Source organism: Artemia franciscana, chromosome 15, assembly GCF_032884065.1.
Source record: "Artemia franciscana chromosome 15, ASM3288406v1, whole genome shotgun sequence".
Classification (NCBI taxonomy): Eukaryota; Metazoa; Arthropoda; class Branchiopoda; order Anostraca; family Artemiidae; genus Artemia; species Artemia franciscana.
The window spans coordinates 11,282,455-11,305,611 of NC_088877.1; the positions used below are offsets into that span (position 1 = coordinate 11,282,455).

The 23,157-nt window shown below is 34.2% G+C and overlaps 3 protein-coding genes across 8 annotated transcripts in view; 2 read left to right on the plus strand and 1 right to left on the minus strand.

The window, feature by feature from the left end:
* Positions 1–23,157, minus strand: part of LOC136036047 (calnexin-like) — a 50,391-nt gene that overhangs the window by 16,599 nt on the left and 10,635 nt on the right. For 4 of the 5 annotated variants that reach the window (XM_065717985.1, XM_065717984.1, XM_065717986.1 and 1 more), the window contains exon 4: positions 21,385–21,466. In XM_065717985.1, coding sequence (XP_065574057.1) covers positions 21,428–21,466 — 39 coding nt within the window. In that variant the 3' untranslated portion in view covers positions 21,385–21,427. Of the gene's footprint in view, positions 1–18,419; positions 18,680–21,384; positions 21,467–23,157 lie in introns of those variants that run through there. The other variant, XM_065717988.1, reaches the window with a different exon arrangement.
* Positions 17–5,157, plus strand: LOC136036525 (uncharacterized). Its single transcript, XM_065718829.1, has 3 exons — positions 17–70; positions 3,386–3,545; positions 4,964–5,157. Exons 1-3 carry the CDS (start codon positions 17–19, stop codon positions 5,155–5,157), a joined length of 408 nt encoding a protein of 135 aa, XP_065574901.1.
* On the plus strand, positions 3,407–12,231 carry LOC136036046 (thioester-containing protein 1 allele R1-like). Of its 2 annotated transcripts, XM_065717982.1 has the most exons (3): positions 3,407–3,732; positions 4,964–5,082; positions 8,976–12,231. In XM_065717982.1, the coding sequence occupies exon 3, from the start codon at positions 9,137–9,139 to the stop codon at positions 10,418–10,420; it is 1,284 nt and encodes a 427-aa protein (XP_065574054.1). In that variant the 5' UTR covers positions 3,407–3,732; positions 4,964–5,082; positions 8,976–9,136; the 3' UTR covers positions 10,421–12,231. The 2 variants fall into 2 exon arrangements, with proteins under 2 accessions (XP_065574054.1, XP_065574055.1); XM_065717983.1 differs by lacking the exons at positions 3,407–3,732; positions 4,964–5,082 and adding an exon at positions 5,297–5,316.

The window sequence follows — 23,157 nt, forward strand, 5'->3', positions numbered from 1 at the left end:
AATTCATTATATTGAAATGATTATTCTTGTAAATGACAATGTTGTTGTGACAATGACATGGGAACGCCAAGTAAGATCAGTCAAGAGTCTTTTACTATGCTCTAGATAAGATTGAGGCATTAGGTCTACAACAGTTGGATAAATCTTCGTTTTCCTGTTTTTACAATTATTGTGCTGGTGGTGGTGCTGAATTTTTGGAGCTTGGAGGTTGATCAATAACATTAATTATGAGCGATATTTCACTGAAGGGTTTACACCCATTTACACGTCGAAGGGCATTATGAAGCAAAATTAATTATCCAGCATTATATTGAAATTATATTGAAATGGTGATTTTTAGTGATGATACCTTCTTATAAATGACAAATGACATCATAGTTGCATCTATGATCACGTCAGCCAAAATATTCAGCTAGGTATAATGATGTCATTTTAAAAGTGCTCTATGTAATGACATTGCTGTAAAAACTAAAATTATAGAAATGAATTTAAGGTATCATGCCTTGTAACTTAATGTTTTTCGGAACTTTCGCACATGATTCAAAACACACCAACACTGTAGTGTGACAGAACATGGTGTGTGAACACACCAACACTGTGGTGTGGTGTTCAACGACCACCAATAAAAAAATGGCACGAATTTTGGACACCAATTAGAAATGTTTGACGTTTTTGTCGCTGTTATTTGGTTGATTAAATGCGTCCAATCAGTAGGGTTAATTAAAAAAATTGTCGAGGAGCAAAATGTGTTTTTGAGTTTAGGGGGGGCAATTTGTCGTTTTCTATCAAAAATAAAAAAAGGGCGCATGTCAATGAAATACCCCTCACCCTGAATAAGGTATTTTTCAAAATCTAAAGGGGGGGGGGTTAAATTACATTCTTCTGCAATTGTCACATTTTCTATCTATTTCCAGCATGGTTAAGCATCGGCAGCGAGAATTCCAATAAAAAAGAGGGAGCTTTGCCGCCAATTTTAAATATTTAAACAAAGTCAAATTTCAAAATGCCTTCAAAGCAACATTGTGTGTGAAGATAAAGAAAGAATTTGGTTGTTTAAGGAGTTTTTTTCTTTTTTTGTACAGACAATCAACCTAGGACAATTATCACAAAGGGCTACTAAAGTTGTAACTAGAAGAGACAACTATACCTCCCGGGCAGAAATTCCAATTTTATGCTGCGAAGCAGTGGAAAGTTATAAAACTGGAAACTAGTTCTTTTACATTTTTGGGTTGATGTTAAGTTGTTTACATTTGGGGTTGACGTTTTTGGCTGTTTACTTTTACTTTGAGTTGTTTTCAAAAGCCAGTAAAGTGCATTTTCTATTTTGAGAAATGGGGACAGTACAGCTATACATGCAGAAAGTTTTATTGAGTGACAACAATCTATTGCCGTACGGTTTTTGTGACAGATACTGCTGAACTATTTCTTGACAGTTTACTTTTATTGTTGACACACAAAAAGCAAAACATGTTTTTGTGAATCGATTTGGCTATATCTCAAAACAGACATTTTTAATAATTGGGGTAGCCATTATTTTGATGTCATTGCGTCCAATTTTTTTTTTAAATTAAAATTCTTTAATAGACTGATTCCTTAATGTTTTTTTCAAATATTCAAAAACGAATTTTTGTGTTTAGCTGGGAACATGTTTAAAGTGATTTTGTTTGATGAATCAGTTATAATTGCCTTTTTTTGTAAAACGCACTGTTAGAATTCTGCTTATTTAGATCCACTGTCAACACGCTATTTTTAAATTGAAAGGGTAGGAAAATAGTAAATATGTTGGCACGTTTTACCTTTTGTTTCTTTTCGTTGTCCAATAAAGGAGGTCACTTTTTCAAGATCTTCTACTTCTTGAATATTATAGTTTTAAATCCTCTCTCTCTTTCTCTCTCCCCTCTCTCTCTCTCTCCTCTTTTTTTCCTTTCTTTCTTCTTCTCTCTCTTTCTCTCTTCCTCTCGCTTTCTTTTCTTGTTCTCCTTAGCTGCGTTGTATTAACATAACAAATTCGACTTTATGTCAGCATTTTGCTTTTTAGTGTCTTATTTGTACCTTTTTGCCATCGACATGGAACAGCAAATCAAAAACTTTATTTTTGGCAGTAATGTCAAATATAAGACTCCAATACCCTTTAATACTGAATTAACGAAGCGTCAGCTTTTATTCAGCTAATGAATTGATTCTTATAATCCTTGCCATTCTTGAAACACACAAAAACCTTTATTAGAAAGAAAGCCATCAATTCATTTTAAATTTCGAATTTTCCACTTGAATGTATAATTTCTATGTCAACATGGAAAGCAACGGACGTTTTTTCTTCTGTAGTCAAAAGAAAGAAAATGTTGGATAAAAATAACCCTGCTGTAACCCTTTGTGGGTAATTAAAATAGCCCTGTTGTAACCCTGTGTGGGTAATTAAAATAACCCTGTTTTAGCACAGTGGACTGATGTTCAGCTTGGGTGTACGAGGCCCAGGGATTGATCATTGCTGCAGCAAGGTTTGTTAGGCTTGCTATTTATCCTGTAAAAAGGACCAGCAACTTGAACCTCGATTTGACACCCTGTGTGCCAGCAATGGCTTTGGAGGATCTTTATCCACATTTACAAGTCGAACGCCTGCCGTGTCGATAGGAAATCAAATAATACCATGTAATTCATTATCTTGTCAACCTTACCTTAGACCTTAGTTCCTCCAGTGCCTCAAGAGGCACAAAGGGTGTCAGTCAGTAGCCTCTAATCTTCCCTTAAGTTGGCCGCTGGGTAGATGTCCTCCCACTCTGGGATGAAACTCGTCTGGAGGGCTTTTCTGTCACGCTCTACGGAGCGTGTTCTTTGGTCTTCCTCGGTGATAGGTGCCATCCTGTTGCTAGCGGAGGAGCATTTTAGAAAGTCTATAATCTGGAACACGGAGGACGTATCCAAGGTATCGCCATCTTTGTTTTCAACCGAGATGCTAATTGAAACGTGGCTCGTTTTGTTTGTCATTTTTATTCTAGGTATACGCTTCCTGCTTTAGTGAATTGTGCTCTTTTTATTGCAATTCTTAGCTTTTTTATGCTCTTTTATGGTCTTTTTTTTATCCTGTCCTGCTCTTTTATCCTTTCTTTATCCCGTCCAATGTTTGTTGGTTTAAACCTGCCATATTCCTTGATAGGAGGAGAGCCTCACATTAGACAAAAGGGTAGAATCTGGATTACAAAAATCCAAGGTGAGGGGGGAAAGGGCCAAGCTAAAACAAAAAAATCGCTGCATTTCAGATTTTTCGCTATAAACTGTATTTTGGCATTTCTGCTATTTGGCATCACTGTATTTTTGCTGTGGGAAAAAATATGAATGAATCATGCTTGTTGTTTTCACTTTTAGTAACTTTCTTCTTTTTTTGCAGCTCCAAATATTCCGTCCATTCTTTGTTCAACTGAACTTACCCTATTCCGTTATACGAGGAGAAGCAGTGTCCATTCAAGTGGTTGTGTTCAACTACATGTCGAGAGACCAAAATGCAGCTGTAGTTCTGGAGTCATCTGGAGACGACTTTGAATTCATTGGTGATGAAAATGACATTCGATCGTTGGATCTTTAGGGAGAAAAATGTGAATGTCAAATCTCAAGATGGAGCGAGTGTATCGTTTCTGATCCGTCCAAAGAAGCTGGGCTATATTGACATTAAAGTCAGCGCAAAAGCACCAACTGCTGGCGATGCCGAACTGAGGAAGCTTTTAGTCAAAGCAGAAGGTTTTTTTTTGTTTTCTCTTGTAGTTTGTGTGTAAATCTTAGAATTGAACGAAAAAAAAATACATTTTTGACAAATCAATTTCATAAAAACACATTTCATTTCTTGAGGAACTTTCTTTCCTTATTGCAATATATTTATTTTTATTTTCTCTAACCAAAAATCTCAAACTTCAGAAGAAACAAATCTAAATAAAACTCGGTGCGTTGAAACTTTGCTTAATAAGAAAAAAAAAATATTTTGATACTGACAAGGCCGTGTCCACGGATTCATAAAAACGTGACAAAAAAGGGATATGAATACATTTTTCATGCGTTTTTCAAAGCCTTTTTCGACAATCTGCGATTTAGGCCAGAAAGCACAATCTTTGGCAACCTGCCATCTTATTTACCAATGTGTCATGACTATTTACCAGTAGTCAGAATGAATTTTTTTTTTTTTAAGCAGTCAAAGATCAAATTTAATAACCAAATTTTTTCCAAATTAAATAAGAAATTATTTATATTTTCGACCTGTCCAAATAAGGTAAGCTATATTAAAGTTAAAGTCATATATATTGAAGTCGAGTAGAGCTAGCTCAGCCCCAGAATATTCAAATTATCAATATTAACTTCTTCATCTTAACTGCATTTATTTATCGGATCTACATTCACTCGTCTTGCTTACAGCGACATCTATACTTCATATGGGACCTATCGTAGTGGGGACAAAAACGGCCAAAACTCGATATGTTGTTTGTTGCAACGTATTTTGAAGTGGTGTGTTAATTTAGTTGATGTAATTGAAATATAATTAATTTAACAGTGATAACGATAATAATTTAATACTAATATTTTGATATTTTAATACTTGTTCAGTTTAATAGTTATTAATTGAATTTAAATAATTTAGTTTAAACTAATTTAATTAGATCAAACTATTCAAATTAAATTATCTAAATTGATTAATTTAAACAACCAATTTAATCTAACTAATACAATGTAATTTAATATAATTTGAAGCAATCTAATTTAATTAGTGTCTATTGAAATTAATTTAACTTAAATAATGGTAATTTTATTCAAAACTAATCTTATTTAAATTAACTTAATACTGCATGGATTAACGGTAAAAAAAGAATCCCTCTCTTAATTGACTATCTTTTCTTTAGTTTCTCAGTTTCATATATGCTCTTTATCTTGGTACCACTTTCACTTTGTTTCAATCTTTTTTTTGATAATAGTTCTGTCTTAGGTGAAACCATATACAAGAATAAGGCCGTCCTCATCGATCTACGACAACGTTCTTTGTTCAATGAATCGATATCGATTGAGATACCTCCGTATGCTGTTCCTGGCTCAGAACATATCGAGGTAGATGCCATAGCTGATATTATGGGACCAAGTATAAATAACCCAACATTGTTGCCCAAGTTCAAGGGAATTTAAAAAAATTCCCTTGACCAGGGTTGAAGGATTTTTATTTTCTTTTAGTGTATTGACTATCTTGTAATGTTATTGGCACCATAACTTTATTTTATGGATTTAAAATCAAAACACATGCAACGTGTTAGTGTCCTTCCTTGCAAAGGCGTCTATAGACAAAGGGTAAGTACCATTGATTGAGCTTTTTTGTAATCGTAATAAAAGGTATTCCTATTTTAATATTAAGTTTTTAATAATTACCTACATTTCTAGGGTTTTGTGGTTTTTTATTTTCTTTCGGTGTGTTGACTATCTTCTAATATAAATAGTCTATTAATTTTAATTTTATGTATTTAAAATTTAAACATATGCAAGGTGTTAGTGGCCTATCTTGCGAAGGGGGTCCATGGGCAAAAGGGCAAAGCTTCTTGTAATTGATCGAGCTTTTTTTGTAATCATAACAAAAAGTGTCCTCGTTTCGATAGTTTTGAAAAAGTGTCCTCGTTTAGTAGTTTTTAATAATTACATATATTCTCAATTTAGGCATGACTTTGCCCTTACTTATAAGGATAGTTATCTGCTTAACTAGGCGACCAGATACGAAAACGTAGGGGAGAGGAGGGGGGGCAAGGATTTTTTTGGATTTTCGATATAAAAAGGGGCTTCAAAATTTTGGGATAGCGGTTTTCTGAATTAAATAAAAAGATGGCGTTTTTTATAGCCTAGGGATTTGATCTCTTTTAGTAAAGATATAAATAAATGGTTAAGAAAAATACCGGAAACACACAAAAACTGGATCTTTATTTTATTTATAAGGACTTTTTGTTGTTGTTGTATTGACTGTCTTCCAGTGTAATTGGTCCTGTAAGTTTATTTTAGGTATTTTAGGTATTTTATTTTATTTATTATTATATTTTTTTATTATTTTTTATTATTATTATTTTAAATTATTATGTTTATATAATTTTTTTATATTATTCTTTATATTATTATTTTCTATTATTTATTTTTATTTTATTTATTCTATTTATTTAGGTATTTTATTTTATTTCAGGTATTTTAGTTTATTTTTGGCATTTAGGTATTTTAGGTATTCATTTTAGGTAAAACTCGCGCAAGGAGCTAATGGCTTTCCTGTGAAATGGTCGATGGGCAAAAGAACTAAGAACCGTTGATTGAGATTTCTTGTAATAATCACTAAAATTGTATTTGTTTTTATACTAGGTTTTGAATAATTACCAACGTTTTTAATTTTTGATATGGCTTTGCCTTTACTTGTCCAAAAGGGGCCTATGAGCGAAAGGGCTAAGAGCCATTTATTCACCTTTTTGTAATCATTAAAAGAAGCGTCGCCGTTTTTATGCTAAATAGTTAATAATTACTGACACATCCCTTGGACATGACTTTGCCCTTACTTGTAAAGGGGTCCAGGAGCGAAAGGGCTAATAACCAATGATTGAGCTTTTTGTAAACATTTCAAGAAGTGTTGTTATTTTCATGCTAAGTAGTTAATAGTTACCAAGAGTTTCAATTTCGGTTATGGCTTTACTCTTACTTGTAAAGGGTCCGTGGGCAAAAGCGGTAAGAACAATTATTTCAGCCTTTTTTTGTGATCATTATATGAAGTTCATCGTTTTTATACTAAGTAGTTAATAAATGAAAATATTTCTCATTTGCACAGGGTTTTGTCCTTATTCATAAAATGTTCCATGTACTGGCGTCAATTTACGGAAACTAAGGGGGGGGTTGCATTTTTAAAACCTGGGGGGGGGGTTACTTCTGTTGTTTCTTTGATATTCTTACAATGCAAGCGTAAAAAAGTTTATTTTTAATGAAAACACTAAAAGATAATCTAGGAGGAGGTGACAAATTCTTGAGAGGCCAGGCCCATGAGCAAAATGGCTAAAAACCATTGATTGAGCTTTTGTGTGATTATCACAAAAACTGTCGTCGTTTTTATGTCACTTGGTATTTACCAAGTGACATATAGCGATCGCAATTTCTGTCGGTATGTCGGTTTGTGTCCTGGTTTTGCTAGTTTTTTTTTTCCTTCCAGATAAGCTAGGACGATGAAATTTGGCAGGCGTATCAGGGACCATACCAGGTTAAATTAGAAATAGTCTTTTCCCTGATTCGACCATCTGGGGGGTGAGTAGGGGGAGGACGGTTAATTCGGAGAAATTAGAAAAAATGAGGTATTTTTAACTTAAGATAGGTTATCGAATATTAATGAAATGTGATATTTAGAAGGATATCGTGTCTCAGAAGTCTTATTTTAAATCCCGACCGGATATGATGACATTGGGGAGTTGGAGGGGGAAACCTGAAATCTTGGAAAACGCTTAGAGTGGAGAGATTGGGATGAAATTTGGTGGTAAAAATAAGCAGAAGTCCTAGATCCGTGATTGACATAACCGGAACGGATCTGATCTCTTTGGGGGAGTGGGGGGGGGGGTGTATTACGAAAAAATTAGAAAAGACGAGGTATTTTTAACTTTCGAAGGAGTGATCGGATCTTAATGAAATTTGATATTTAAAGAACCTCGTAACTTAGACCTCTTATTTTAAATCCTGACTGGATCCAGTGTCATTGGGAGGAGTTGGGGGGTTGGAAATCTTGGAAAACGGTTAGAGTGGAGAGATCGGGATGAAACTTGGTGGGAAGGATAAACACAAGTCCTAAATACGTGATTGACACAACTGGACCAGATTCGCTCTCTTTGGGAAAGTTGGGGGAGGGACCTAATTCGGTAATTCGGAAAAATTAGAAAAAATGAGGTATTTTTAACTTACGAACGGGTGAGTGATTCCTAATGAAATTTTATATTTAGAAGGACCTCGTGTCTCAGAGCTTTTATTTTAAATCCTGACCGGATCCGGTGACATTGGGGGGAGTTGGAGGAGAAACTGGAAATCTTGGAAAACGCTTAGTGGAGAGATCGTGACGATACAGATGACACTGTTCTTATATTTACATAGTTTCGATAGGTTTTATTTATTGCAGCTGTTGAATTTTTTTTCTGAATATAAAACGGTTAATCAACCCCATAAAAACTAACAATTAATAAATTATAAAAAGAAGATAAGCTATCACTCATGACTTTAAAATACCAATAAGTAAAACATTGAAGAATTTTAAGATTACTTTTGGCAAGTACACTGGGGGGGGGGGATTATTCTCCCATGCTCCCTGAATTTTTGAGATTGTTCTGCTTTCCCCTGTAATATAGAGGATATTTTATGTTTCCCTGGTTTGTTCGCCTCTTTGTTGTTTTTAAGCCCCTCCCCCTTCTCGAAAGAAAATCTTTTGTACTGCCTTGGTTGCTTATGTGTTTTAGTATAATGAATGCGTCTATTTATATTTTAATGTATAAACTTTGACTAACTGTCTACAAAATTTGATGTAGAATTATTAAAACGAATGCTACGAAAAAAAGGATTCAATGACCGTTTTCATGCTTGGTATTACTTCTTATTTTTGAGGATTGTAAATATGAAATTACATGATTGTCAGATAACGGATTGCTTTGATACCCAAATCTCAACTGAGGTTTTATCCAATTTCACTTCAGAATGACTCATGTAGCATGTGCTGTGTTTTTGGTTTGATGCAAGCTCTGATCTAAGCATTGACAGAACCCCAAATGTGTTTATAGGTGCTCACAGGCCCGACTATAATTGGGAGGGGATTTGAGGAGTGTTCCTGTAGAGGCAGAGTCGTGAATAAAAAGTACACATGTAGCTCACAGCTTTCAATTCTCCTAGAGAAGAGAGGGACTCTAGGCCCCGTTGTGAAGATGTTTACTTGTTATTCTTTCTGATTTTCTTTCTTATGATTTCAGGTAGTACGTGGTTAACAGCGTTCGTGGCCCGGTCGTTCCGGCAGGCCCAGTCCTACATAGCCATTGAGGATTCTGTTATTGATCAAGCGTTGGAGTGGCTTGCCGCTAATCAAGCTCCAAACGGGAGCTTCCCAGAGATAGGGAAAGTCTCCCACAGTGACATGCAAGGGGGTGCAGCTAAAGGAGTCCCGCTTACTGCCTATGCTCTACTTGCCTTCCTTGAAAAGTCCAACGGACAAGATAACCATAAAGATACTATAGACAAGGCGAAGAGATTTTTGCGGGGTGAACTTCCCAATATGAGAGACCCGTATGTTATCGCTGTCTCGGCATATGCGTTGAATTTAGCTGAAGATAGTGGGCAATTTGACGCTTTTGAGCTTTTAGAAAGCAAGAAAAACACTTCAATGGAGGGAAAGTTGTATTGGTCCCGCGAGATAGATGAAGAAGCTATGAAGAACCCCCGAAATTTGTTGACAAAACCAGTTGATATTGAAATGACTGCCTATGCATTGCTAACCTACATCCATCGAGGTCTGGTTCCAGAAGCATTGCCTATTATGAAATGGCTTGTGTCCAAGAGAAATTCCCAAGGAGGTTTTGAGTCGACCCAGGATACAGTTATTGGGCTTTTTGCTCTAGCTGAGCTTGCTGAGCGTATTATTGTTTCAAACACAGATGTCAATGTCAAATTTGAATTTGAAGGGACTGAGCATCTTGTTTACCTTCGTAAGGAGAATGCTATGGTTCTTCAGAATTTCATATTACCAACAACTACAAAGAGTGTAGATATAACGGCAAGTGGCAGTGGTTTTGCTGTAGTACAGGTATCATATAGCTATAATGTTAATATAACAAGCGAGTGGCCTCTATTCAATCTAGATACACAGCTGTTTCAACGTGCTAATGAAAACAGGATGCAGCTCACTGTTTGCTCCAGCTTTGTTGGCACTTACGGTACTAATGAATCTAATATGGCTGTCTTAGACGTGAGTGTACCTTCTGGATTCACTGTGGATGAAGATTCCGTCCCTGAGCTAACCACTTACAAAGATGTTAAGCTGGCTGAAATGAAGGAAGATGGCTCTGGAGTGTTGATCTATTTTGATTCGGTAACACAGGATACTGTTTGCCCTTCAGTAACAGCCTTCCGTACTTATAAAGTATCCGAACAGCGGAAAGTCCCTGTGGTAATGTATGATTATTATGATAATTCAAGAAGGGCCCGTGTTTTCTACGACCCAGTACCGGCTAAGATCTGTGATATTTGTGATGGAAGTGAGTGCAAGTCTAGGTGTCAGAATTTACCGGGATGGAAGGTTGAAGACGGGGCTTCGGTTGGGGGTGTAGATGATTCTCCAACCGGGGATGATGGAGCTGCAAACATTCACACGCTCTCCCTGTCACTTATAGTATTAGCAATTCTTAATTTTCTTTTGCGCTGATAAGGATCTTAATAACTAGATGATATTTTAAAGTTTGACCCTTTATGCAAATTATTTCATTAATTCATATACTAATTTACTCATTTTTTTTTTTTTAATTTCTTGTTGACATTTCCACCTTTCTTATTGCGCTTGAAAATTAATTAAGAAATATATGTGCGCCGTAGTAGTGTCCACAATTTTTTTTTATCTGCTTTCAAAATACTGTGGAAATAAGAAGACATTGATAAAAGAAAGGAGTAATATGATGGAAAGGCAAAAAGCACAATGTTAAAACGAACAAAATGTAAATCTCGAAACGAGAAAAGGAAAGAAGCAACAAAATAAGGGTTTTGAAGCTAAGGGTCTTAAGCTCTATCAAGTGCTCCAGATAGGAGGTAATTGATAAAGAATGATGGAGCCTCTATTTGCCTAAAACCGTCATAACTTTTGTTACTAAACTGAATATCTGAAGCTTTCCTTTCAACTGTGAAAAAAGTTTGCTATTAAACTGGATAACTGTATGTCATAAACTGAACCATCATATTTCATAACGAGATCTATATAAAAACTTACAGAGCTTGGACATTGACTTACGCTTCAGTTTTGTCCCGGATGTATCTACGGAAGCTTAAGTGCGCTATGTCGAAACCCTCCCCTAATCTGTCAACCTAAACAACAGTGAAGGGTTTGAGGACCTACCCTCAAATCGAAGAAGGTGCATAGGAGGGGATATTTTGGTTCTTAAGTCTGGGTGTAATAACAATTTGTTATCATTAATCTCACTGGTAGTAAAGCATCGCTCAGCAGAAGTGTAAAATCTTAGAAGTAACTCAGATTTAGTTTAAAAATTTAATTAAAATCTAGGAGCAAAAGCAGAAAAAAAAATGAGGCTGAAGAAGCAAAATTAGAAGGACAAATGTGTAAAAAAAAAGGTAAAAGAGGAAATGTGAATAGAACTGGTTGTTACTAAACTGTGTATTATGTGCCTGGGTATAATAAGATTTTGTTATTTTAGTCTTTCTGACGGCGCAGCATCACTCAGTAGAATTGCAAAATTCAGAGCTAATTCAAATTGATTTTGATTTTAATGAGTAGAATAACATTTTTAAGTGAAATAAAAAAAGATAAATAAAAAAAGTAAATGTGAGCAGAAACAGCTGTTACTAAACTGAGCAACTTTTCCAACAATACAGTGTGTCTATCCTCGGTTTAGGATTTACGGGATAATGGTAATTATACAACAACAAAAGAGAGAATAATGCGATTTTTTTTCCCAAGACAGTGAACCAACAAAACCTATTTGAATATTTCGGCCCTATATCTAAGGGCCGTCTTCAGCAAAGAAAAAATAAAAAACAATAAAACACTTACAATAAAAGTTCTCAGTTAAAAATCCATTTGTTTTTATTTTAAAATAGCCTTGGCATCATTACTTCTTAACGAAAAGTTCAGCCAAGACAATGGTAATTAGTGTTAGTTGTTTGTTTCTCGCTGGTGAACTTGATATTTCGCTTTACCAGTTAATCGTAATTTTTGACCTATCTACTTGGAGTTGTCATGCGCAGATTAGAACATTGGAAATGTCAAAAGAAATTTTTACTCATAATTTATTAATTGTTAATTTAGTTCTGGTGAAGGTAGCTATATTAAGTTTATTAGCTTTGCAGTATTTTCTTGCTTGATATATATTATATAGCCTATTCCACAAATTCTCATTTTAACCGGCGATTTTGAAAAGAATTGAATAACTATGGAATATAGAATAAAAAAATCGCTGTGACGGGTAGCAAAACTAAATTGATTTATATATATATATATATATATATATATATATATTATATATATATATATATATATATATATATATATATATATATATATATATATATATATATATATTGGTCAGAATGTTGCTACCTCTCTGACAGGTATATACTGGTTCATTAATTCCATAAATATTGTTAAAAATAGCCGAAAATCAACAACTATTATCCATCAATTAGAAACTTTATACAAGAACTATTACCCATTGAATTATATAAAAAATGTGCATCTTTTAATCTTTTCAGTACATCATAAAAATCAGCCCAAACATCATTCAGCCCAACCACAAACACACTCCCCCGGCAAGCATCATTATGACTATTTTTCTGCTTAAGCAACTATTTAGAGAATGTAGAATTGACCAAAATATATGTATTTATCGGCTTAAGAATTATAGCCTGCCTAGGGAAGTAATTTTTTACTATATCGTAAGAATTTACTATTGGCCAGCTAACAATGGCAGTATAATAACTAGAGATGTGGCAATGGCCAAAACTTTTCCCGATTTCATTACCTTAGACCTTAGATCCTCCTGTGCCTCCAGAGGCGCTCAGGGCGTCCGAGAAGAGTCTCAAGTCGTCTCTGAAACTTGCGGCTACGACGATGTCTTCCCACTCTGGCTGAATTGAGGCGTGAAGGTGCCGCAGGTCGTTGTTGTAGGTACGACGGTGTATTTAGCCAAAGGACAGTTTTTAGCCAATTTGGCTCTCGATGCCCTCAAAACTTCTATATAATAGGCTTCTGTCATGTTTTTTCAACCTTTTGAAAAATTCACAAGCACAACTCCTTCCGTCCTAGAAAACGGTTGCCATAATCTTGTCGAAATACTTCTAAAATTTGAATTTAATTGAGTCAAATGATCCACGTGGAAAGCGTTGTTCATTGTTTGCTTCAGTCTCGGTCAAAACATCAGCTGATAATTCACTTCTAAGATTTGACTGATCAGGACATGACGCTTTTGGTACACATCGCATCAAAAGTAAACTGAGGCCTAAATCGTCATCCAGAACTGAACGAGCTGAATCACCAGATATGCCCATAAACTGAGGTATCTAATAAACTGTGTACCTCCTATATTGGTCGACTAGGCTCTTAACAGCATCAAAGTTTCCAAACATTTTCTTCCACAAACCCCATCATCTTCGACAGCCTCGACCATCCTGAAATCTTTCATAAACGCAAAATTTCCTCGGAGCATGAGCCCCATAGTTGTTCTGCAAAGCCTGAATAATCACTGTTCTTTTCCAACCAAGCGGTAGTAAAAACTTGAGGTTCCTTCTTGTCTCACAATCCTCACGTTCCATGGGTATTAAATACATTTTATTCACCCTCATCTCAAAGCTTTATTTCCAGGCAAACACTGATTACCAGGGTTGCCACCCGGTGAGGAAAAATCACCGGATTTGAGTGATTTTGGGGTTGATTTAGTTATTTTCTTCAATATTCAAGTGATTTAAGTGCTGATTCAGTGATTTTTTGTTTTAGCAGCATAAAAAATCACTAGAAATAGTGATAAATCATTAGGGGCGGCAACCTGCTGAATACTAGTTAAGATTAAACAGCCGAACGAGGGCTTTTTCCAGCTGACATTCTCTTTCTGTTTTCGGTTTGCACTCGAACTAGCCCAATATGAACCGTTTGTAGTATTTAGTCCACTGTTTAAAACACATAAAACCTTCTAGTGGATAGGGGGGTCTATAGCCACCCAGTTTCATTGAGTTCGCCCTTACTGCTAATACAAACTCGGCGCGGTGTTAAGACACCTGAGACTGACACTATTGTAACCCTCCATCACGCTCTGGTCGAAACTTTTACTTTGACCACCCCCGAGAAAAATCAATCAGTGAATAAATAATAGTAGGGGTGCAATTAAAGTAATTTTAAGAGCCAAAATAACATTTAATGTGAAAAAAGGTAGCGTTAAAGCAGAAAAAATGCGTATTAATGCGGCCAGTCATTCCTACCAATTCATCTTGCAAATTCAAAAAATGTCAAACATTCACGGTAACATATATATATATATATATATATATATATATATATATATATATATATATATATATATGTATATATATATCATATATCATAAATATATATATATATATATATATATATATATATATATATATATATATATATATATATATATATATATATATATATATATATATATATATATCAGACTTTCTGAGGTCATTTTTTGGTGCTATTAGCTGCACGTTTGAATTTGTGGAAAGGACTGTTTAGAGAAGACAATTCTATAATTCTGGTGATGGTCATGTGATTATTTTTGTATGAGAAGTGTGTACTTAGATTTTGTATTTTATGGAGCTATTTTGACGTTCACACATGACTTTCTCTAAATTAAAGGTGAAGACCAAATTTGATTAATAAAAACGATAGACAATTAATTGTTCAAGTTCAATTAATATCAGTGTAAAGAGCATAGGCAACTGGAGTCGGACATTCGGCGACATAGCACAAGACGATAATAATTAAGATTTTTATTCATAAATAAGTAACGTATTTAACAATTAACATGCAACAAATTAACAAAATGATTTCATTTTGTTTTACAATTTTATTCAAAGATAATTTTATTTATAAAATAATTTTATTTAACAAATACAATTAATAAAAAAGTAACACGGTCTCACCCTTCCTCCCTGAGCCTTAGCATCACTTTACATTACTGTTCATCAAATCAGTGTTATCTTTGGGTTCATATTTTTTTTAAAGGAAACCAGCCCTTAATATTAAGTATTAAGGGCTGGACGACATAGGGGCTATGTTAATTCAGTATGGGTGTAAGTTAAAACCCAATTTGAGCATTTTAAGGCTGACTGAATAAGTCTGAGCCGTTTTATCAGTATTTTTGATCTAAGGATTGTGGCGCTACTTACTACTTCACTTGAAAGTTTGGTCAAGAAAATCAAGTGTTTACGTTTTAGAAATTTAAATAATTTGCCACTGTCTGCAATCTTTTCTGTGAAAAATTCAGCTTATTATTTGCTCATAATTGTTTCTAAGAGACTGGAAGAAAACTACGTCTGTCTACCTTTTTCGATCATAAATTCTATGGGGAATGCTAGATTGAAGCATTTTTTTTTGTCGGTAAAAGCAAAGATTATATATAGTAAGATGCTTAATTATCTGTTTTAGATCATTAATTATCTAATTATTAATTATTTTAATTAATATAAATTTATTAATAAATTAAAATAATAAAGAATAATAAAATAATAATAATAATAAAAACATACTAAAAAATAATATATATATATATAAAAATTTATTAATATAAATTATTAATTATTTAGATAATTAATTATCTATTTGTCATTGTAAAAAAAAGAGCTGCAATCCACTGGCACTTTGCAGAACCATTTTGGATTATTTTCAAACAGAAGTATTTCCCAAAGTTAAACAACTCTTGTATGTGAAATGGGTAAATATAAGGTTTTTGTAAAAATATAAAAATCTCATATTTCCAAGTCTATAAATGTGAATTTAAATTTGTGTCAAATTTTGGCCTGTCAAAGTTTTTTTAATAGGATATGTTAAAGCCTTCATCTGTGTACGTGCGTGTTTTAAATACACCGTTGATTTTGTCTGGATGTGAACGTTTAGAAAAAATATGTGCCTTTTTTCTGTCCCTATTCGGAATTTTGTATGGTTGTGTTTTAATAAAGATTTTTTTTTTTTTACTTTTCCATCCTGTTGTTTAAATCTAAGGATGATTGTTGATATTTAATTAAAGTAATTTACTCATACTGAATTTTTTGTTTGTTTTAAATCGGGCTGTTTGAAAGAAAGAGAAAGCCTTTAAGGTTGTCATTTAATACTCTTTTGCTTTTCTTATGAAGAAAAGAGCCATAGTTTCATTCCAGATACGCCAAAACTTGGCTTAAGAACCTAGGGACTCAAAAGGAAAAAGAAAGAGGGAAAAAGGTCTTTTTTTACTCCGATTTTAGACTCTATAGCGATTTCTTTTCATATGAGCCCTCGCCCAATATTCTAAGACTACTGGCTCGGTACAATAACGCCTGAAAAAACATTCCTATGCGAGAAAGCGGTTTTCTTTGTTTTTCAAGATAGGGGACTTTAAGTCTCCCAGACAATTCAAGTATCATGTGTCAATCCTATTAGGCCTATCAGCTGTTGTATATTTCTCTGAAACGAAAAACCACCAAAAAACAAAATGGAAGTCAGTTAATACTATGATGCGAAGATCACAGGTGTAGATAGAATTGCATTTTGGAACGTTTTCAGCTAGTTTTGGTGGGCAGGTATAACCGATAAATCAAAAGTTTTTTATATTAAAATTAATGGAGATTAAACTGTAGGAAAAATCCCTACCTTGTATTTCGCTTCGCTTTGTTGAAAATTTCCTCGAGAACAAATGTTTCATTTGTCATTTACTTGATTTAAACTGAAGCATTGAACGGAACATTCCCGTCTAGGTTCGTCAAACCAACCATAAACTATTTGACGATCAATTTCGCAATCGATGGTTGAACTTGTTCCTACCATCCTAAACACAACAATTGTGTTCCTAGTGTTCCTAAACACAATAACTTTCTTTTTATCCTTTATCCTCGTCTGCCTTCAGCATTCCTAAAAGCTTTTTAACCAAAATACTACTAAACATTAGGAGCCACTGGAATGACGTTTCGGATATACAAAAGCCTCTTGCACCATTTTTAAGGGTTTAAAAATTTGTCCATTATTCTTTTGCCATCACAACTTCAACAGGATTCAACTCAAGTGTAGAGGACCCTTGGTAAAGAGTGAAGTTGCATCCATGTATTGTTTATGTGTTTTTCTCGGCCAATTCATATAGAAGCAATGGTTGTAGAAACTTGAGAGATGGCTCATTCGATCGGATATCTGTACATGTAGTGACGAAAAAATAAACATTGCCTTTTAAAAAGGGACAGCCTTAGAACTTTCTCACTACAATCCGAAAAGACTCCTGCACGGGTAGATACTTTTTGGAATCTTGGTGACTAGATTCAGTCATATTGTGCATGGTCTATGTCTATTACCTCTTGAGATCTTTAATAGGCCACAATGCAACCCACTGATTAAAAGAGGATTGGGCTATACTCGCTGTATACTTCCAAAGGATTTTTGGTATTTGCGCACTTTAGAAAATGGTTTCAAAAACTTTTTTTTTACTACTCAGGAAACTCAAAGATCAGACTCAGAGGTCGATATCAGTCCAGCTAGGAGACTGTCTAGCTTCATTTTTTTTTTTTTTTTTTGTACTTTATACTACAAGCAGTTCTTCATTTATAAGTTTCCGAAACTTTCACTGCAACTAGTACCAGACACTTTTTATTTTGTTTAAAAAGACGCGGTAAGGGCCCTCTTTCTGATCTTGATAATACCCTAACTTTCCATCCTTATACAGTAGTGGTCAGTAAATCCTTAACTAATGAAATACAAAACAAATTTACTTTTTAAGAGTTTCCGAAGTTAAATCTGCTTGCCAACTAGTCTTCAGCATTTAAGACTAACTTTCTGACCCTCTCTTACTTTCTAACCCAAAGGGTAGGGAACTTATAAGAGTGGCAACTAACGTTAACGTTAGTTCCCCATTATACTACCTAGCTGATGGGCTGTAAAACGGAGATTAGCACCGCCGATAGGGAGTGTAAAGTCAAATGCAGTATTCTTTACCGTAATTTGCCTCACAGAAATGAAAGAAAAAAATTACGAAAAAGCAAAAACGAGGATAATACCAGCCAATGAAAAAAAGGCAGGATAAATGTGCAGATATATCCGTTGAGTTTCTGACTCGATCGGAATTGCTTGGAGAGGGCCTCATTTAATTTAGTATTTGTCTTTTTTTTATTTGTCCCCGAGACATTTATCTCTGTAATAAATGTGATTTATCTCTGGACGATCGAACGGAAGTCTCAACCGAAATATCTGCATATTTCGGTTGAGCACATTCATCCTTCCTTTTTTCACTGGCTGGAATTATGCTCATTTTTTCTTCTTCACGAATTTTTTTCAGTTTCCTATGTATAGCCGGTGTAGTCTTAGAAATTATTAAATGGCCCTCGCTTGCCTCAGGCCTTACCGATTTCTATCGCCTTCAAATGATTTATGATCTTCTAAAATCTGCTACGTCTGGAGATAGCGAATTTAAAAAACTAAGGTTATAATCCAAAACAACAATTCATTCATTTAAAACTCTATTTAGAAAAGGGGAAAAACCTCAAGGCCTAGCAACTTAAAAAAGATAAAAATAAATACATTGAAAACACACTATCGGTAACAAAACATTTTCTTTCAATAAAACAACTACTAAAACAGAGTTGTGAGTCCTCACTTGACAAAGGCTTTATACAATAATGGCGACCTACAAGTTTCTTTATCTTCTTCTAGTATAAACAGCATTTCACGAACAGTCGGTTGCTTAAGTTTTGGATGATAAGGCATCTACAAGAAAGAAGAAAATTATCAATTTTTCGTTTTTATAATTATAAATTATTCTTACATAACCATTATATTATTACATAACAATATTAATTATTATCATGTTTAATTTTAATTATAAATATTTGCTATACATTTCTATAATTATTCCAAAGTATAGATCTGTTATGTATTTAAAAATAATTACTATATAATTACCTTGCGTTAAATAACAATGCTATAAAGTCGCACACGGGAAAAAAAGCTAAACTGGACAGGCGTAATTGTACATTTAAAAAAACTGGGATAGAGGGTGAAATTTCTATTTTAAAATAAGCTTCAGTTTCTACAGATCAAAGTTGATTATTTGCACCATATGGTGCAATCCTACGTCACACATTCATATAAATACACTTGTCTCATTTCTAAGGTCATGCCAAACAGAAAAACTTGAGGGGTTGTATATATGAAATATTTAAAAATGTTAAACTCAAAATTAATTAAGAAATTAAACCATCATGTTGCTTTTTGAGCTTCCGAATACAACGTCTTAAAGATGTTTGTATATATTTAAATATAAAATCTTTTTTTATTAGCCAGCTTTTACTAACCAGACTAATTACACACAGATTAAGATACATGTCAACAAATTTGGTAGCTATAGACTTTAGAAATGCCGATATTTAAGCTGAATAACTTTGAAACTGCTGCTTGAAATGAGAGAATTGATAACTATTTGGGTAACCCGTCCAAGGTAACCAAACCACTAGTCAAGGAACCTTGATTGAATTGTCAGTTACTCTGGACTAGAGTTCGATTTTTGCAAAGGCGTTACCATCTGTCTCGTATTTTTCCACTGAGCATGAAGTCGACGTAGTAGCTAGTCGGATTCGTTGGCAAATCCGCCAAATCACTTTTTAGAGCGTAAAGACGGTATAATTCATGGGTCACTAAGAGAAGTGGCCTAATAATGGCATAATAAGATACATCCTAATAATGGTTTTCTACTGTCCCTCCATAATGTAAACCATCCAACGTAAGAATGTAAAACGGTCTATGATTTGCTAGCTCAAAAAGGCTGCACTAACCAGGAAGTTTTTATTCTAACAGATTTTAAGTAAACCAATTAAACAGGCCTACTTAGCCCATGCGTAACCTCTGTAATGCTGCCATAGACAGATGAACAGAAATATATAACGATGGATCAATAGACCCCCATAACACAACAGCACCCTCAATAGATACCCTTTTCTTTGCTCTTTTCCATATTTTACTGTTTCTCCTTTATTTAATTTTTCTATTTCTATTTTATACTCTGCAGTCATTGCATCTAGAACCAGCAATTAATGGTAACAAACTATAATTAAGGAGTGACTCGCCCCAATACTAACCAAATTCTAAGGAATTTCGATAATAATTAATACATTGGTGAAAGAATTGGCTTCATATGCTGGTTCCAAATAAATAAAATTAATTAGATTGATGTTATCCATCAAAAGCTGAGAAAATATGTCACATTTTCTAAATGGTTGAAATACCTCTAAAATTAAAGCGACATTAGCGAAAATCACATTAGATTCAGCATTTGAGAGAACCCTGTTGTTGAGGTTTTAACCTCCTATCTAAACAATATAGAATTTTATATTTTTTGCCATTTACATAAATAGATTCAATTAAAATTTCGTCAAGACAAACAAACGGAATGTCGCTAAGTCAATTTCCAATCAAAAATAATATGAAATTGAAAGCAAAAATTCTCCAGCAGATTCTACCAGCACAAATAAGAAGCTTTAGTTTTATCGAAAATAAAATGTTGCGTAAGGCTAATTCTGATTCGAAACAGTTGCGAATAAAACATTCACACACAAAGGCGTTTATTTTTTTGGCAGCGTGAAAGGCCAAACAACGTAGAAAAAAAAGACACTTCAACGAAAACGCCAAGTACGGGAAAGTGTGTCTTAGGATTTAAACACGACAGATTTAAAATAAACTACCCAAAATAGTTAATTTTTAGTCATATTTTGGTGTTGTAGTTACGAAAAAAAAAAATCAAATATAAGGCCGTGGTATATTCCATCCCAGAAAAAAAGCGAACTTTCAAATAGCTATTCAGGTTTAACTTTCCATCTTCTTACACCTGCTTTTATAAACCTAACTGTCGGAAAGAGGAGCCAATCAAACATTCACCCTTAGACATTTCTCTGAAAGGGTGTAACACCAAAAGGCGTTTACTTCTGGCGGTTGATGTGTTGGTTTTATTTAAATAAAACCCTTATAATTATATATCAAAAAAAAAAAAAATTGCTTTATTTTCTGACATAAATGTTTTTCTTTACATCTGTTACTATTCTTTTTAGTTTATTTCTTAAACAATAATAATAATTTTACTTTCCCCTCTCACACAAAAAAAGAATAAAGCGGAACAATAAAAAGAAGAAAATGAAACCAAGAACACGTCATCACAAAAAATTAGGAAATAATTTCTTCAAAATTCACAACCAAAAAGGCAAAAACTTACAAAATATTTTTTACCCTTCAGCACAAAATATTTACACCCGTTCAGCACTTTTTTCAGAAGTTGACACAATGTCAATTGGGTGTACCACATTTTGGGAATTTCAAACAAATGTGCTATCATTTTTGGAGTGTCTCATTGAGTGAACACAAATTTAGGATTTAGTTTCACGGAGATGATATTTATGAATTATATTGAAATATAAAAAAAATACCTGAGTGACTCCGGTTGCTCCCGCTTCTAATTTTGGCCTCTTCCTAAGGCCGATGTCTTACAACGCTGTACGATTGTACGATCTCCACACGTTGCATAAATGAAAGAGGCAATTAATAAACAAGAAGAACAAAACAATAATCATTAAGACAAAGCACAAATTAGACATTTTTTGAGGAATTAAATTTTTCCAATAAACAGCATTTCCCATTAATGACCATGTTTAATATAAAGAAAAATCGCGATATAGCCATAAATGGTATCACTATAACTCCACAACATCATTTTCACATTTCTTTGAGGAAAAAAAGCCATTATCAAACTTTTATAAATTAGACAATGGACCAACAAGTGCTTGAATTTATAATAAGTTAGGTAGAAATTTTAATTTTGGTAAAAAAAAAAGAAATTGAACAGGTTGAAAGAGAAACAATTTTACTTCTCTTTGCTTTAGGCAAGGATTAACTTTCATACCTTTATGATCATTCCAACAAGCAGGGGCATATCCAAAGGGTGGGGCTACCGGGCTTACAACCTACTTCCCAACTCCCCACTCCCCCAGAACCAAATTTGTTTTGGTAAATGCGCCCCCTCCTCCCTGCAAAAAACTGGATATGGCTTTCAGCCGGATTTGGAGGTAATAATAAATGTGAATAGTTTCTATAGTATTCCTGGCTGTTTTAATCCTCGCCAAATACCACTTCTTGTGACAAATCATCGGTGATACAGTGACGATGAGGCCACCACAAATACACACGTTCAAGCTATGTTCAGAGCTTCAAACTTTACGCTCTCTTATTGAGTTCTGATTTTCCTTAAGTTTCTTAAACGTTGCACCAGACTACACTCATCCCTCAAAAAAAGAGGGATAAGTCACCCACCACTCACCAGCGGACCTGCAGCATCTAATCCTCAGAACCAGCAATAGAAAGAGAACTTCTTTCTCCAATCTCAGATCGCTCTTTAATGGTGTTTTTTTTTTTCCAGCGCCTGTCCAAAGGGATTGACCCCGAGTGGAACTTAGGCAGTCATTACTTGTTTCAATCCAATTTTAGCAGCGCATTCCAAGAAAAAACCAGTACCCCTTTCATTACAAAAAAAAATAATAATCAAAATATCCCGCTAGTTTTTCTTCTTTTTTTTTATTGGATGACGGTGCAGCCCATTTATTCACTTGCTTTGCACCCCCCCCCCCCTGCCCACTGCTTTTATAGGGTCTCTTTTTAACTTTTTAATTAAGATTTTCCAGTTAAATTATTGACTGACTAATGATTATCCATTCTGATTTTTCTGCTTTCGTTTTGGCATTCTTTGCCAGTTTTCTAGTTTTTGTGTTTTTATGATATTTTGATACTCTGAAATCCAAATTCGGCCCTTCAGAGCTTGTGAGAGTGTAATGTGATTTTGAAATACATTGGATCCAGTATTGATCCCAGTATTAATCCAGTCTTTGACCTAGTTTTATTGTTTGGCCAGTTTTCAACTTTTTGGATAGTTATTTAATTGCGCAACGATTGCCTTTGAATATAGTTGGATTTATCTGGTTTTTGTCGGCCACTAACGACAAAATTTTTGAGAAGAGCTCGAAGGCCGGTACGAGGGTAAATAAGAAAGGCATATCGAAGGTAAGCCTTTGGCATAATATTTAATACACTAAGATGAGCGACGAAGGTATAAAACAACTGATAAAGGAGATGCAAAGTCTAAGAGCCTCAGTAAATAAAATAGAGGTTTTGGCTGAGGGAATTGAAGGCCTAATGACGGTTTTTTCGGA